Below are 16,744 nucleotides of genomic sequence, written 5' to 3' on the forward strand. Positions count from 1 at the left end.
TTGCAGCCTTTCGTCATGTCATTGTTTTACTCGGAAACCTTTTATGAAGTTCAGATTGTTTGGGGATTTGGAGACCATCGGCACAATTGGCAAAGGCATAATGATTGTTTCTCCATGTTCCGCGCTCCGTGCAAAAGGTTTAGATGCACTGAAGCTGTACGTCGTGGCTGAAAATGTTCCTTTATTTCATTCAGAAAAAGTGTACAAAGGGAGGTTTTTCGCATTCAGACAGCGCTCGGAAAATGAACAGATATACAGACGAGATAAACAGTCAGTTAATTCTGTTTAATTTATTTTTGCATTTCAAAATTATTCCATTCCAAAAACGCTTTTTTTTTTTTTTTCATATACATACTGCACATTAAGTCTGAAGGGGGGAAGCAGGGAGAGAGGACAATTGAAGGGGAAGTGTAACGACACCGAAACTCAAGAGTGCATTAATCATAACGGTGCAGAAAAATATCCAAACGTGAGATAAGATAAAGAAACCCGTGGCCGTGGTTAGCGGCACGTTTTTAAGCAAGCACGTCGACAAGAAAAATAACATTAACGTCTTTAAAAAGTAAAAAGTGGAATTCCTTTTACGGTTGATAATAGCGGAAGGTCACAAAGATCAGGGGTGAACTTCAGTACAAAAATCCTGCCTTTAAAGCTTTGACAGTGTGCAGGAGAGTGGAACTCTACCGGGGTAAGACCCCTATTCAAAGTAATCTCACTCTGTGGAATGGAAAAGGGGGGGAATAATAAGAGTCCTCTGCGAGAAAGGCTTCTGCTGGTCACTTGTAACACAGGCTTATGGCTATCAAACAGCACACATGTATTGTAAAAGAGGTCTACACTTGCTGGATTTTCCTGGGCAGCCATTTGAACAGGGTCTTGCAAAGCTTTTTGCTCTTCACCTTCGACTTTGATAAGTTCTTAATGACGATGTTTCGGAGCAGGCTAAAGTTTGGGGGCTGGGAGAAAGCGTTGTTCCCTCTCGCCGAACGATTCAGAACCTCCAGGAAGCGTCTCTCCTGCTGCCTGAAGTCATACTCCACGCTGGACAGACAGGACATGAAGCCAAACATTAATAAAAACAACCCCCTGCCCCCCAGAAAATGCAGATGTATGACACAGTACGTGTACAATTCAGCAAATGAACCGGCAGAAGAGCGTATTTATTCTTTTCCTTTCGTGCATCAAGCTCTTTTAGCTCCAGTTAACTTTGCTTTGTGCGGCGCTCCTCGTGTGGGAAGCTTCGTGCTTGTCAGATTTCAAATTGGTTGATTGGTTTCGGCAGGAAGACATTCCCCCGGCAGGGCGTCTTTGTTTTTTTTTGTTTTTTTTCTGAAGGTGCACACATCTCATTTTTAGCGAACATCCTTATCTCCCGTTTGGCCTTTAAGGACCACATGCCAACACACACACTCACACACACACACACACACACACACACACACCAGTCAGCGGATCAACTTATGCAACATCTTTTTTTTGTCATGCAGAAGGAGGGTTTGAACATAAGCAGATCAAGAGGCATGTTTTGAATATTTCAAGATAAAGAGCGTTTTAGGTTTCTTCGCTTTGTAGCGCATGGGGCATTTTTTTTTTCCCCCAAAAGATGATGAGAAGACTTTTTAGATTTCTTAGCCTCTCTTAGCCTCGTTTCCACATGCAGCGTTTCTGGGACGATTGTTTTTTATGTTGTTTTTTTTTTTTACACATTTTTTTTCCTTTGCCTCCACCTGATGCAACATTCCAGCTAATCGGTGCAAACTGAGACCAAAAGTTGGAATATTTTGCCTTGAGTGAACCGCTACTGCACGACACTAGGCTTTCAACAAAATTGGCAATAAGTGTTTTTTTTTTTTTTTTCACATGCCACAGTCAAACAATATCTATCGTTAGCTCTTTTTCAATAAAATGAAAATTACACTTTTCACTTTCTTTCAATAACCCTCTTTTATTGTTATGGTCAAACAGGCCGATTTAAATTGAAGTCTGAATTGAATTGCTGCAGGATGTGAAGATGTCTCATTTCTAAGATGAGACTGCTACAGATATATTCCCCTTACTCTCACAGCTCATGTCATCTGCTGAAATATTGATTTTTATATGAAATGAAATCAACTTTTGTCCAATTTTTAACGATGACAGTAACTTCATTAGTTCAAAAATCTATTTAAACCGTCATATATCAACGACAAACTTCTTCCTTTTTACTATCCTGAATTTTGCACAATCTAATCATGTGGCGTGAACGGATCGAGCCACATACAATCAGTGCTTAAATTTGATGGAGGCTCCAAAAGATTTATGGTCCACTGGAGAAAAAAAAAGTCCTCTCCTTTTTGTATTGTGAGTGAGAAACAAATGAGCGGTACAGAGCTTTTCATTAGGTGAGCTGCCCGTACAGTAAGTCATTAATTTTCAGCCTGCTGGCAAGACAACCGCCTGGCAACCGAAATGGCAAATGGACTCAACCTTGTTAAGTTGGTGTGTCACGTACGGAGGACACTTTGATAATAAAACCTGAATTATGAAATTGTCCTTGAATGAAAGAATACACAGTCCCACTGCTGCTTATGTCCAAATGTTAAGTAGTATACGTATGTATATGTAAGTAGTTATTAACTCTGGATTTGTTGAAATCCATGTTTGCCTTTGGCTGGCGCCTTCTGTCCTGCGTCATATTGAGTGTCTTGTCACTTGTAGCTTCATAAAGAGATGTTTCATTTGTATAATTGATTTTTTTGTCCAATGAGAACCCACGAGTAAACACTGACCAGGATCATTTCCTAAACCTAACCAGGAAGTTTTATTGCCTAAATCTGACCGAGAATTTGTGTTGGTTGAACCCGAACCGTCCTGCAAATGAAAAAAAAAATACTCTTTCAAATGCCAGAACATCGGTGGCCCACATGGAACTCATGTGCAAGATCCTTTCCTCTATAAATTGACTTCTTACATAACGATTGGCTATTCGGTGGTGACACTGTGTGATTGTTTGTACCCGCGGTACCTTGGAAAATGTATGGAAACGCAAAGAAGAACGGTGGTTGTCGGGTGAACATCTGTAACACAATAACGCCCATTCCATCGAGAGTTCAGTAAATCACTTGCTGTTTATTCAGATAAGTAGCACAGTCAAGGTATGAAGAGAAAAAAATGCCTTTCACTGGAATTTCTGTTTTAAGAAATCGTCGGCATGAGATTTAAATGCCGGAGACACAACTGAACTTTTCCCTCCGTCAAGACAGGACAAACTACTCATTTGTCACATTTGCTCAGTATTCTTGACTTACTCGGTTTCTATTTGTGGGCTGTACGCGGAACTTGTTGTTGTATTTCTTCCTGCTAAATAATGAAGAAGCCCGCGTCCCAGACTGCAGCAGTACATTTGTTTTCCAGCAGGAATAGGCACAGAATCAAATGAGGAAGAATAAAAAAACAATATCTACAGACGTAAATACAAGTGTAAAAGTCTAGATTCAAATATTTATCTTGCATCGTATTGTTTAAATAAATGCACAGAAGGTTGTATGTTAGATCTAAATCAATTGACATTGGTGTTTGTTCTAATGAATATGAGTTTCAGACTGGAGAAGCAGAGATGCAGAATTAAATACAGAATTTGAAACATAACTGTGTTTACATTAAACATATAAGTTTGGCATTTTAATTTTTTCATTAGAAGTGGATGTTTTTTCGCAACACAATCAACAAACACAGTCAACATATGGTGGCACGCTCTCAATGTACAGTACACGGTCGTATATTCGTTTTCTTGTCCAGTGTAATAAAGGTATGAACACTCGTCCAATCAAGTAGTGTCATTCTAAAATGTCTTTAAATCCTTCTGAAAATATCTCACCTGGGAGTCTAAATGAAGGCCCCTTGCTCCAGACTATAATCACCACCGAGGAGCAACACAAAGCAAAATTTCATATTCAGGATATTCCTCAACTGGAGTCTCGATTCTGGAGCGGCTCTGATCACTTATCAGTTTGAACGCTGCATGCATGCATAATTCGCAATTTCACTATTATCTCACCTGTAGACAATACACGCAGTCTTCTGGCAGGTTGAGCAGTTTTTGAGGTCCTGTCCGGTTTTGCAGCCTCGCCGACTAGAATAACAACAAGTAAATAAATTAGCGCTCCATAAATATCCAATTTTTTTCTCTCCCCCCGTCAGAATCGCAATTTAATATTCCCTCCACTCATCCCTCTGTGTCTGATATTCATTCAGACCGCAGTTGGCAAGCGATGAGCTTGATAACATGCATTATGTCAGACATCAGTCGGTTATTAGGAGTCGGTTATTCTGAAACATGACCTCAGAGGCAGTCACAGCTGATTAGCACACTACAGTGGATGAGAATGATTGACAGAGACACATTGCCGGGAGGAGGTTTTTTAATTCCTGTTATTTGTCCCAGAAGAGCTCTGTGGCTAAATAAATCTCTGGGAGACGTGCCCTCTTGAAATGCCCAAGTAAGTTTTGCTGTCACATCCAGGCACGCGTTCGCGGACCTGCTTCGCGAAGGTGTAACAATGTTAAAGCTCCACGTCAGCACGCTACCATCATGGATGTACAACACATTTATAGTGACCACAGAGGCGGCTTCATAACAGGTCGACAGAATGGTCAAATTCAAAAGGTGGACTTTCCTACATTATATTCGATTAATGGTTAAATGGTAATTAGATTTCTCTTCTTCAGGCTTTTTCATGTGTCAGTGTCACCAGAGAATCAGTAATGGACAGTTTGTTAAATAGACTGTGAACTTCAACTTCACAGTGCATTTAGCGGTCACATTTTAGAGGAAAACAGCGTTGCACAAATTATACATATTTTCTTCGATGCCTCACACATTATGACTGTCCCCTTATGTGACGAACTTATTACCTACTTTGTTTTTTTGCAACTCAAGGGCAGGAAAACTAATTAAATTGGTTAATTGAAAAATGTCTACCCCTGGAAACTACGAGTGGGTATAAACAACCTCAAACTTGATTTTAAGTTACAAGTGTTACTTCTGTCATGGTAACACGATAATCATTTATAATATTAAGTTAAGTTCAACGGTTTTATTGATAAAATTCGGTGAAAATGGGGGATTTCCAATTTACCCCCTAGCGTTACATTCATGTTACAACTCCACTGCTGTTCTAACTATCCACCCATAAATTTGTACATATTATGTAGATATTTCTTACCTTTCTATTATATTGTTTATCTTCTACTATTATTATTGTTTATTATAATATCACTGTCCATGACTGCTGTGATGCACAAATGTCCCCGTTTGCGGGACTGATTAAAGGATTTCATATTTTGATTATGACTCAAGAGCTTTGCCAGTTTGTCCATGAGCTAACGTTGCTAAAGCTCGCTAACGTTAACCAGCAAATGTTGGGTCATGTCGCTAACGTGGCTAGCAAACGTTTATGTTGCTGAAGCCAGCTGACGTTAATGTTGCTAAGCTTAGGGAAGTATGCGGGATGCATACTGTGCAACTCAGTAACAACCAAGACCATTGACGGCTGACGAAAACAAAAAAAACATGTGATACTCTACAGCGTGACACTGTTGGCTCACAAACTTTGAAGCTGGAGCCAAGTGTCAGAATTCTTGCACAAGAAAGAGAAAAAACGAAAGACTGATTTGGGACCCGACCCACTTATTGATTCACAATCATAATAATGTTTTTTAGGTAGAAAAATTTCTAGAGGCTGTTATCAGCATGACCTATAATTAAGCCTTAGTTAAAAAATTGGCCATTATAAAGCTGCAATTGATGTTAAATTTAGTATAAATGTGCCATAATTAAAGGTGGTAATTATAAAGTGTCACAGAGGCTTTTTGTTTTGGACTGAAACACAATGTCATTAGCCAAGAAATTACAAAGTCACTGAGTGTTTTCGAGTAAATGCAAGTGATGACTCACTGGAAAGTCAAAGATCAGCACTGCAGGACAGCTTTTAAAGTAAGTGAGTGAGCCAAATTCTGGCAAACGTCTATACCTGAATTGAACAGAATTTAGAGTGTGTGTGTGTATATATACATATATATATATATATATATATATATATATATATATATATATATATATATATATATATACACATATATATTTATGTATATATATATATATATATATATATATATATATATATATATATATAGAGAGAGAGAGAGAGAGAGAAAATCAAAGGCACATCTGACCCTGCAGAGTTAAACTATGAGTCAAATGATTAATAAGCGACACAGAATCATTGCTGCAACTCCATATGATAAACACTTACACAACACAACTACACTTACAAACACACAAGCAGACTCACACTCGTCTCCTTACCCGCTCGATGGAGTGTGGCACGTCTCCAGGTCATGGATAATGTTAAGCAGAGTAGTGATCCTGTCCTTGTTGGCTGCCAGGTTGGCCTCCACAGTCTCGAGCCTCTGCTGTAGGGCTGCTGATTTGCAGCACTGTGGGGAGGGGGGCAGTAACAGGGCTGCATCAGCTGGGTGGGAGTGAGCCAGGCTGGTGTCCTCTGGGCACGGCTGCTGAGGGCGGGCAGGGCTAAACTTTGAATCGGGTCTGACGATTGCCTGCGTGTCGCAGGGCTGGAGGCGGGGAAGGGATGCCAAGTGCATTGTTGATGACGGCAATATGGAATTACATTCCTGGCTTGCATGCGGACAAAGCTCTCCCTTATTGTTGGAAGAGGCTGGTGTGAAAGAAAGCTCCGGACTCGTGTGTGCTTGTGGGAGTGATGAAGTGTCTAAGTATTGTGGGGATGAAGATTCTGCGGTGGTTGTGTGCACAGTGTTTTCCAGTGATGAGATGATGGGCTCAGAGTTTGTTTTCGTTGGGTTATTGAGACGTGTCGGTTCGTCTGCACTGGATTTGAGCTTGATATTTGCATGCCTGGCTGATGTACCCATGGCAAACTTTTCTCTATTTGCACCCGCCTCCTCGGCTGTTTTCACTGGTGGGCATGCAGCACGTTGTCCCTCGCGCTCTGCCTCTGTGTATCCTTGATAATGTGCAAGCCTTTGTTGTTCCGTGTTTATGCAACCCTGCAGACAAGAGCTGTTTGACTCAATTAGGGAAATGTAATTCTGAAGGCCGGTGACCTGTGATGGATTTGAATTTTCATGCTGTTTGGACTCATACACAACTAATTTATTGATTAGATTACCATTGAATTTGTCAGTGTTGGGAATGATGGTTGATTTGGGACCGCTTGGGTCGCTGCCTCTGTCACGATGTTCGGACACATTTATAAGCTCCGATAATGCGGCTGGAGCTGTTGCGGAGTCGTTCCCCTGATGGGAAACAACAGATTTGTTAACGGTTTTAGTTCTGTTGTCCGCCGCTTGCGTTTGACTGCGTTGACATGCGAGGATCGCTTCATTATGACCAAGCTCTCCGCTGTGTCGTGTTGTGTCTGCTGGTTGGAGTGAGGCTGTACCTGACGAGCAAGCGTTCCTTTGGTCTCCTGTCAATGTGGATGAGGAGGCGGCGGCTGTGGGTGGCGAATTTTTCAGATTGACTGAGGAGTTCCTGAGGGCTATGTATTTGTATAGGGCGCTGCTACATGTGGATGTGGAACTGGACGCTGCGCTCGAAAGCAACCGAGCTCTCGAGTCTTGGGGTTTCGCTGCATGAGGAGCTGCGTTTGGAGACGCTGTTGAAACGTGGAGCGTAGGTTCAGAATTGGAGTATTCGGGCTTGATTTGTGAAGGCGCGGTTGTATTTTTCGTGCTGGTGTGCGTAATTTGATCTGAATTGGAGTTGTGGTTCAAATTGAAATCTGGTGTAGTCGTGTGCGCTGTACTATCAAAGGTGGGGAATCCAGCTGTGTCGATAACAGATGTTTTGATTTGTGGTTTGCTGTCAGTGTTTGAGGACGGGTTTTCTTGCATCTTATGACCTGGATCGGGCGAAGCTTGTGGTATAGGATGTGCAGTTGCTTCCAGTTTATGAATAGGGTCTGATGCATTGGCTGCCAGTGACACAGTGGGACATTTAAGAGTCCTTCCTGCGCTATTAGTCGTATTTGATGCTACGCTTACTCGCGTTGAATGTAGGGTTTCGTGTTTAGCAGCTTTAGCAGGTATACTTTCAGTGGACATCAGTGCAGTGTTGATGGTTGTTTGGTGCATGTTGGTAATGGATGCTGTAGTGTACAAATTAGAAGGTAGGGACAGAGTGTTTTCAGGTGTAGCGTGTACGGATACACACACATTTTGAGGCACAGTATGTTGTTGTTGTAGTGTTTTGAGGGGATAAGTGTTTGAATGTGGGTTGTTTGGTTTGGTAGCTGTGGCCATCTGGGGGGTCAACGCGAGGGTTGTCGGTCGGGGGATCTTGCCCTCCTGTGATGGTTTTGTCCTGGGATCGTCCTGTCTTGTTTCGATAGTCGCTTTCGTGACAGTGATGGTTTTAGCATGTAGGATGGTTGTGGGTTGGGTTGTGTCACTGGCAGCATGCGCCTGTGACAAAGTGACCAAATTGTTCCGAGAGTGTACCGGACAAGCCGGGTGAGGTGTTTTCCGATACTTTAGCTCTTCGCTGAGATATAACAAATGTGGATTGACCGTAATGTGTGTCCGTTTGTCTCTGTTTGTAATGCTGTCAGAGATTTCATGAAGCTTATGGGGCATCTGGAATTGCGTGCAAGTCGACAGCGAGTTGAGGCCCTTTTCTCCCAGGCAAGCGTCAGCGGTGGAGCCCTTCTCCCCCAATGCGACAACAGTGTTGGCTACAGACTGTCTCCCACCACAATGGCCGCATATTTTTTGTGGCAACCCGAAAGGTCGGGTGGCAGATAGCAGCAGCGACTTCCCAGACTGTTCTGCATAATGACCTTGCGGTTTGGTTTGGTTTCTTCCACTCCTTACGGACTCCGCTTCATCGCTATCGAGGCTAATACCACCGATCGCCTCTGAATCAACCACGCTGCCATTGGTGTAGCGGGCAGACGGTTTCAATTTAGGCCTGACGCTGGTTACAGTCCCTGCAAAGTGTGGGTTGGTCTTGATTGCCCTGGCATAGCAATAAGTCCCACTACTGCTCCTCTGACTGCAGGTCACATCCTTAGAGGCCTCACCAAGTGCTCTGAAAGTCACTTCCTTTTTGGTCTTGGCTTCCCCACTTTTCTGTTTTAAAATAGCCCTTTTCTCCTTGTCACTCTTTGTTAGCAGCAATATCTCCCTGTACTCTGTTTCCTTGGTAATATAGCTGCTGGATGCTTGAGTAATCTTATCTGATGGTGTGGACAGTGTATCAGTTAGCTGTACACTGAGCTCCGTGGGTGGTCTGATTATCCCCGGGGACGTCTGAACACCAACGCTGCAGTGAGGTCCCCACGTCTGCAGCAGGGCTCCTCCGACTCTGTCTCCTACCGTCGTCCTCCAGCCGCGCACTCCAGCCAGGGCAGGGACACCTAAAACTGGAACCGGGGTTGTCAGGTCGGCCGCTCGTCTCCCCATCCCTTGTCTGACTGACTCAAAAGTCTGATATTTCAAGAGAGCAGCGGTGTTTCCACACCATTACATCCGTCTAAAAGTGAGAGAGGAACAAGTTTACTGTGAGAGGCTTCTTGAGACGGCGCTGTGAAGAAATAGATGAGTAAGCAGGACAAGCTGAAACAATGCACAGCGCAGGAATTGTGACAAGGAAGTGATTCACTGCTGCAGGAATTACGGATAACTAGGGTTGTCAAAAATAATTTGCAGATTTGAGATAAGGGGGGAAAGAGTTATGCTCTCATTTTTAAACTCTTCTGACAAAGTGAGACTGGTTAAGACAGTGGTTCTCAAACTTGGATGCTTTTTATATCGGTTGCTTTCTCTGTCGTTGTTGTGTAACTCCACCAATTTTCCACATTAAAGTGTGATTACAAGTCTTGCAAGTGGAGGACTACTGCATATATGAAAACGGTAGTATAATGTCTTTCGTAGCTCCACAGGAAGCTGCAATGTAATGTGATAAATTGCCTCCAGTGATGTCATTCGGTGGCAGTGGCATTGTGGGTACTGTAGGCAGCGGGATTTGAAAGTACTGCACTCCTGTAACAACAACAGTTTAAAAAACAAACAACTAAAATCAATACAGCAGAGCCGGAGGTATCCCTTTTTTTACTCCACATATTTTTCTTCCTTTTTCAAAACATGGCGCCTACATTACCCACAGTCCAACGTTGCTACTGAGTGACATCACTGGAGGCAATTCATCAGATTATACGCGGTTTTCTCTCGAACCCAAAAAAATAATGTTATACTACTTTTTTCTCACATATGCAGTAGTATTCCACAAGACCTGAAAACACACTTTAATACGCAGCAGTTCTGAATTTACCCTTTAACGATTGATATGAATGGTAGCTTGGGGGATGTGAACTTTCATGAAGAAAAAGTTTGACGACCTCTGGGTTAAGAGATAGGAATGGCATTCTATTGATGCTCATAATAAGGGGAGGCTGACGCGGTGAAAAACAAGTGTTCTATATTATATTAGCATTTCAAACATACCACCACACAGATCCCCCCCTCTCTCAGTGTCTGACAGCACAAAGAATAATTTATTTGCAGGAATAAAATTCTAAACGTGGCTCCTGTGGCGAACTCTCTCTCTCTCTCTCTCTCTCTCTCTCTCCTCTCTCGCTGAAATGTTTGTCATAGCGAGGCAGCTCCCGCTCTGTTGTCCTCCACACTCAGCTCACCTTGGAAAGAGGCCATAATGTAGACACCGATGCTACGGCGTAGACTTCATTAAGCCCTGCGTGCATTTAGCTGGAACACCCTTTCACAAAGGTGGCATTCAGTGCCTGTGTGAGTGTGTCCGCGCCACCCGTCAATTCACATGTGCCAGTTTCCTTGTTTGTGTGTGTGTGTGTGTGTGTGTGCAGGAGGTCATTTTAACGATTTGCGCGACAACGTTTCAGTCAGGAACAAGGTGATAACGTGTGGATTTTCGCATACGAGCAGGGATTTGATTAAACCACAGTGCGTTGTTGGTGCTTGCGAGCTTTGATTTATGACATAAATTTCAAGCCAACACATTCTGACAAGGCTCCTTCCATCCTCCTCCAACAGCCCAGGGATGTCAAAAATTTGCGAAAAAAAAGAACATTTAGTCACCTTTTAGTTTGGTTGTCGTGTCATTTCACGTTACTTAAGCTCAGTCAAGTGACCTATGTCTGTTGTCGCCGTCTAACGCTAAGTGACAACTGTCCTGCCCCGTTTAACACACCATTAAATTGCAGTGGAATAAAAAGATTCTCGCAGCACCACACACTTTTTTTTTTCTTTTTTTTTCAAATGATCAGGACTTAAGAACGGAGCTGCTTCCGGCTTCAATGCATATGCAACCTTAAAATGTGTTTGTGTTTGTGTGTTTTCGGCAGGCATACCTCAGTGTCTGGTCCCTGCTGCAAGATGTTTCCTTGAGTCCCAAATGTCAGGAGCCAGTTCTCCGCTCCTTCTTACGTCCTCATAGGTCCTCGAGGTTTGGAGTGACTTTGTCCTCACATCTTAAGATCCCTTTCTGGTGGTGGATTTCAAACTCAAAAAGAGTCTGCAGGCAGTCGGTCCTGCAGAGCAGCGCTGTTCTTAATGAGCCCTCTGTTTTCTAACGCTCGGATTCTGAACTAATCTACCTTTTATTGATCAGGCATGAAGCCAAGCTGTGTCCTCATTGTATCCCCCCCCCCCTTTCTCCTCTTGTTTTGGTCCATGCTGCTCCATGCTCACTCCATGATCACAACACAGCAGTATGCTACAGTATGCTGCCCTTCCAACACACTCTGTCCTACTATGTCTTGCCTTTTTCTTTTTTTTTACCTCCTCTCTCTCTCACCCCCTCTCCCTCTCTCTTATTTCTGCCACTGCCCTCCTCCCTGGCATTCATGTATCCTGATCTACAGCTGGGTGGAGAAAGAGAGCAAGAGAGAGAGAGAGAGAGAGAGAGAGAGAGAAAGAGAGGGAGGAAGTGACTTGCATCAGTGGGGTAGGGACTGTGTGTAAATTACCATGCGAGTTAAAAAGCAGGAAAATGCATTGACACCGAGAGGAGGAGACGGAAAATAAACAACACGGTGAGAGATTTTAAACCATGAACAATGACACCACCAGGACATATTAATTTCAAATGGATACGCGCCATCTGTATTCCCCTTTTACTGGCAGTTGGTGAGATTTGAATGCAAATGGCTTTTTATCTGATCGGCTCTCAAGCAAAATGCTCACGCTTGTTGCAGTGTTAAGAAAGTCACTTTTACCTAGAAATGGTAGAGATGTAACAGATTTGAAGCTGGTTTTGTTGTATATTGAGCTGAATAAATGTGAAGGAACGTGCGTTAAACATACTTCAAGGAACTTTTGATTGGTTATGAAGCAGTTGCAATTTCATACCAGTGCCTCTATATGGCCTACATTTACGGAAGAGGATTAGGGCCACATGTGAATTTTTTTTTAGTTCTGACTTTAAAGTCAGAATTCTGAGAAAAAAGTCAGAATTCTGAGATTAAAGTCAGAATTCTGAGAAAAAAGTCAGAATTCTGACTTTAATCTCAGAATTCTGACTTTGGCCCTAATCCTCTTCCGTATACATTAGCCTACCATCAGCGGGAATATTGGTTCTTTTTATATAACTATTTGTTATGCCACTGTGGCAGGATTAGATCGATCGATTTGCAGCTCACCTACAAGAAGAACCTATGTCTACATTTTTCAGTCAAAGTTGGCAGTAAGTAGTATTATCACTATACTGCTCTGCTTAGGTTAAGGCACTAAAAAAACACTTGGTTAGGGTTAGGAAAACATCACAATTTGGCCCAAAATACCTGTTTTGGTCGCCACAATCACGGCTAGAGATGGTCCGACTTACCGTGGAAACAAGAGGCAGTTCAGTAGGACATCTCACATTTGAGATGTTTATCAGGGCAGCAAAACATGGTTAGAGTTTGGCGTCTAAGCTCCGACCTCATGATCAAAACATCTTGAAATCCCCCTGGTTGCAGCCTAAAGGTGGATGAAAGAACATTGTGGCGTCGCTGTGTTTTGGTCGCCAAAAAAAAAGCGCTGGAAAACGATTATAACCAAGCAACAAAATGCGTTGCTTGTACGCTGACATGTAACCTATGCCGGCACCTTACCTTTTTTTTCACCATCACAGTGTTACAGTTATTAATCCTACATAGTCCCAAATAGATGACCTCATCCTGAAATATATTATTAAAAATAAGCCGCGTTTTACCTTCACTCACCTCAAAAACAAACGCCAGATCACCACTGGAATCACGTCCACTTTTGTCCACAGGGGGCGCCAGAATCAACACAAAATGAAAGCTCCTTGTAGTTGCTTTAATTCAAAATTAATTCATCATTAATTATGACACCTGTCTCACCTTATCGAATATGATGTGAGGCCCATTGTTGTTGTCGTTATATTACCAGCGAAGAGGATCCCGTTTCTTTTCACACAGTGTTCCCATCACCGAAAAACAAATAGCCCGCGGCGCTTGGATAATTATACTCCGTACGTAGGGGGCTTGTCAGTAATCACTGTGCTCTTGTGATCAGCAGTGAAAGTACAGCCCTACCCGACTGTCCCACGGTGAGCTCTTGTCACATTCGATTCTCGTTCCGGCGCTTTAGCAGCAAACAATAGCGGAGTCTGTTTTAGAACTTAGAAAATCTCACAGAGGACTAATTAACACAAAGTCAGTGAAAGTCGTTTCAAATCGATGATCAAAACTGCCTTGCTTTTTTTTTTTACCGACTTATTTTGAAAAACGCCCACCAAGTAGTCGCTTGAGGAGAGGAGACATACAAGACAAGTCTGACTGAACCCTCCTGTGAACCGGCATCACAGTTTGGAGTTGTTTTTTGGTTTAATTAGAGTCACTTCTGCCTGCTTTAGTTGAAAAAGAGACTTGAAGAGAGTCAGAAATGTACATGGAAATATAAACAGAGAGAAAGACTGACATCATAAAAGTCTTCAAACCATTTAAATAATATCATGCGCTGGAATCATGACTCTTGTAGAATTAACCTTTGCATCTTTGTTGGTAACATTTCAGGAACATGTCCACTAATTTTGAGCCAACCTTGATTTGTACTCCAGTTGTTCCCTCTAATATCACTCGCTCTACTACAGTGGTCAACCCAAGTCTACTCCAGAAACCCACAAACTCCATTATCCTGTCCTAGTTCACTGTTTAGTGGGCCATGTTCGGCTGCGTTACAACACGCGTTCGACACTTCTAAGACTCCTTTTGACTCCGTCTTATTATAAACAACAATATCAGTGTTTATAGCATTTTCACATCATTTGCTATCAGAGAAATCATTCTCAAATAGCAGGTGGTTTGCATAATTTGACAAACAGTTCTCAGCAATTATTCAAATTTACAGTCGGAGCGTTGGAATAGCTTCATAATTTAGGATGCCTCGGTGTGCTGAGTGGAGCAGATTGCACTCATGTAACATCACTGCCGCCCCGGGGAGCATGAGGGCTGACTTGGTGAATAAAGAATTGTTCCATAGCCTCGAGGTGATTACACATGATTGTATCAGTGAAGATGCCTACTGTGCCCTTGGTCATATGGCACAACAGTTTTACCGTCAGCGTAAGAGTTTCGTGTGTTTAGCATTTATTTATGCTAATAGTTTGTTCTTCTTAAGAGGAGTGTGTAAATGTTGCTTCATTTATTTCTCGCTCGAAGTGTGAATTCCTCTTCGTCGGACCCTAAAGTGCATGAATGTGCTCTGTCGTATCGTCTATTCCAGCCAGGATTAAAATGCCGTTCAAGTTCTGCACGCCACTAATGCCTTCACACGTGATACAGACTCTATTGGCTTTTACTGCAATATGGCGCCACATCACTTTTGAATGGCATGTTTGGGACCTGACTTTCATATCCGGAGATGGACGTGGAGGATGGTGACGGTGGTGGAGCTGCAGGCGAAGACGGATGCAGAGCCAACGACCGCATTTCGATGCTGCGCGTCAGCATTCGCAAGAGTGAAACCCCTGGATACTTTGACAAGGTGACCTCAGGACAATTTTCAGATGTTTTAGTGGCGACAAGACAAGTATATTAATCCCAAACAGGATGCTCTCTGAATGTTAACCAAGCGTCTGTTGTGCCTAGCCAGACCGTAAGCACAACAGTGTTACAAAATAAAAGTGAAAGGTAAATTATGTAGATGAAGAAATTGCCCGCACATTCATTATGATAAGTCATCCGATGCCTGCACATTGATACATGTTCATGTAGTGTTGAGTGTGATAATTTAAGACAGGGAAGCCATCAATTTTGGGGGTCTTGGGTCTTTGTAACTATGCAAGAGTAGACTTGTTTCTCCAGATTAGATAAAATAAGATAATACTTTATTAGTCCCACAATGGGGACATTTGCATTATCACAGCAACAAAGAAGGGAGCAATACTATGTATTAGCATCAATAAAAAACAGTAGTAATAAGTAATAAAATAAGTCAAAAAGCAAGAGAAAAAAGAAAAGCAGTAAGAACAAGATTAAACATATACATATGAAACAATTGCATCAGTGCACATTGGGATGCTGAAATTGCACAGTTGAAAGTGTGTGAGTGAGCAGCAGCCGTTCATCAGAGCACGACACAAGCATCCAGCGTGGCCAGCCTGTCGCTGAAGGCGGTGGGAGTCGTTCTCCATCAGGGATAATATCTTAGCAAACATCCTCCTCTCTCCCTCCACCTGCACCGGGGTGGAGGGTTCATCCCAGGACAGAGCCGGCCCTCTTAATCAGTTTGTCAAGTCTCCTTCCTGTCAGCAGTCGAGATGCCGCTGCCCCAGCAGACCGCTCCGTAGAAAACGGCTGATGCCACAACATAAGTGAAAGCAGGTCCCCGGGAGTGGCCCTGCACTCCAGAAGACCCCAGTCTCCCTTCCTGTAAAGTGCATTTGTGTTGTCTGTCCAGTCCAGTTTAAAGTTCAGCCGAACACTCAGGTACTTATGGTACAAAAACATTTCATTAAACTTTAATATGGAACATAACTTGAGTTTTTAAAAAAAAAAATGTGTTTAAAGCTGCATTTATAAAGATGGCCACTGAGGGGCAGATGAGCACCAGACACTGTCACAAAGCCTCTCGGTGCACGTTTGGTTTGGAGTTCCAGGTACTTTTGAAAACAGGAAGTGAACAGCGATTTTTAGCATTTGATTATGTAAGAACTGTCCTGTGTGTTTGTCTGTTGCATGTTCATCCTTGCATTTAATTGTAGAAGACTGCTGTCCTCCTGAAAAGTCTGGTACTGCCCTTGAGTGGAAGGGGCTCTCTCCACCACATTGCAGGTCTTAGCTATCTTTTTTGGTCATTTTTGCTCCTTAATTTGTGCTAATTAACTTTTTTTGTTCTGACTTTGTACACCTTGTTTGTTGCTTTGTATTACTCACTAATTTGACAGTTTGGGGAGGTTCATATGGCCCATTGAGAGGCGGGTCCAGACATCCGCCATCTTGTTTTTCTTTTTGGCCACAACAGCTGACTCCCACAGTTTTGTTTTTTCTTTTTTTCTGGCATTGTTTGGTCCTCCAGTATCGGATTCTCTCTGCATATTGCTCGAAGGTCACAAGATGTAATTTGTTGCTGTGATGAGTATTTTATTATCTATTCATTGCTACTCACCGTCCCGTTTCTCCCAAGTCATTCTTGAACCGTGTCAATATCAGTTGTTAATGTAAAAGTCACTTTTTGT

General features: G+C 42.6%; 1 protein-coding gene across 1 annotated transcript; it reads right to left on the minus strand.

Annotated features, from left to right (window-relative positions):
• Positions 1-279: 279 nt before the first annotated feature.
• Positions 280-12,352, minus strand: LOC115593638 (serine-rich adhesin for platelets). Its single transcript, XM_030437221.1, has 5 exons — positions 12,279-12,352; positions 11,412-11,924; positions 6,347-9,559; positions 4,037-4,111; positions 280-1,041 (listed from the first exon to the last, which is right to left on the minus strand). Exons 3-5 carry the CDS (start codon positions 9,487-9,489, stop codon positions 834-836), a joined length of 3,426 nt encoding a protein of 1,141 aa, XP_030293081.1. The 5' UTR covers positions 9,490-9,559; positions 11,412-11,924; positions 12,279-12,352; the 3' UTR covers positions 280-833.
• Between the last annotated feature and the right edge of the window lie 4,392 nt (positions 12,353-16,744).

The sequence above is a fragment of the Sparus aurata genome, chromosome 13, assembly GCF_900880675.1.
Source record: "Sparus aurata chromosome 13, fSpaAur1.1, whole genome shotgun sequence".
NCBI lineage: Eukaryota > Metazoa > Chordata > Actinopteri > Spariformes > Sparidae > Sparus > Sparus aurata.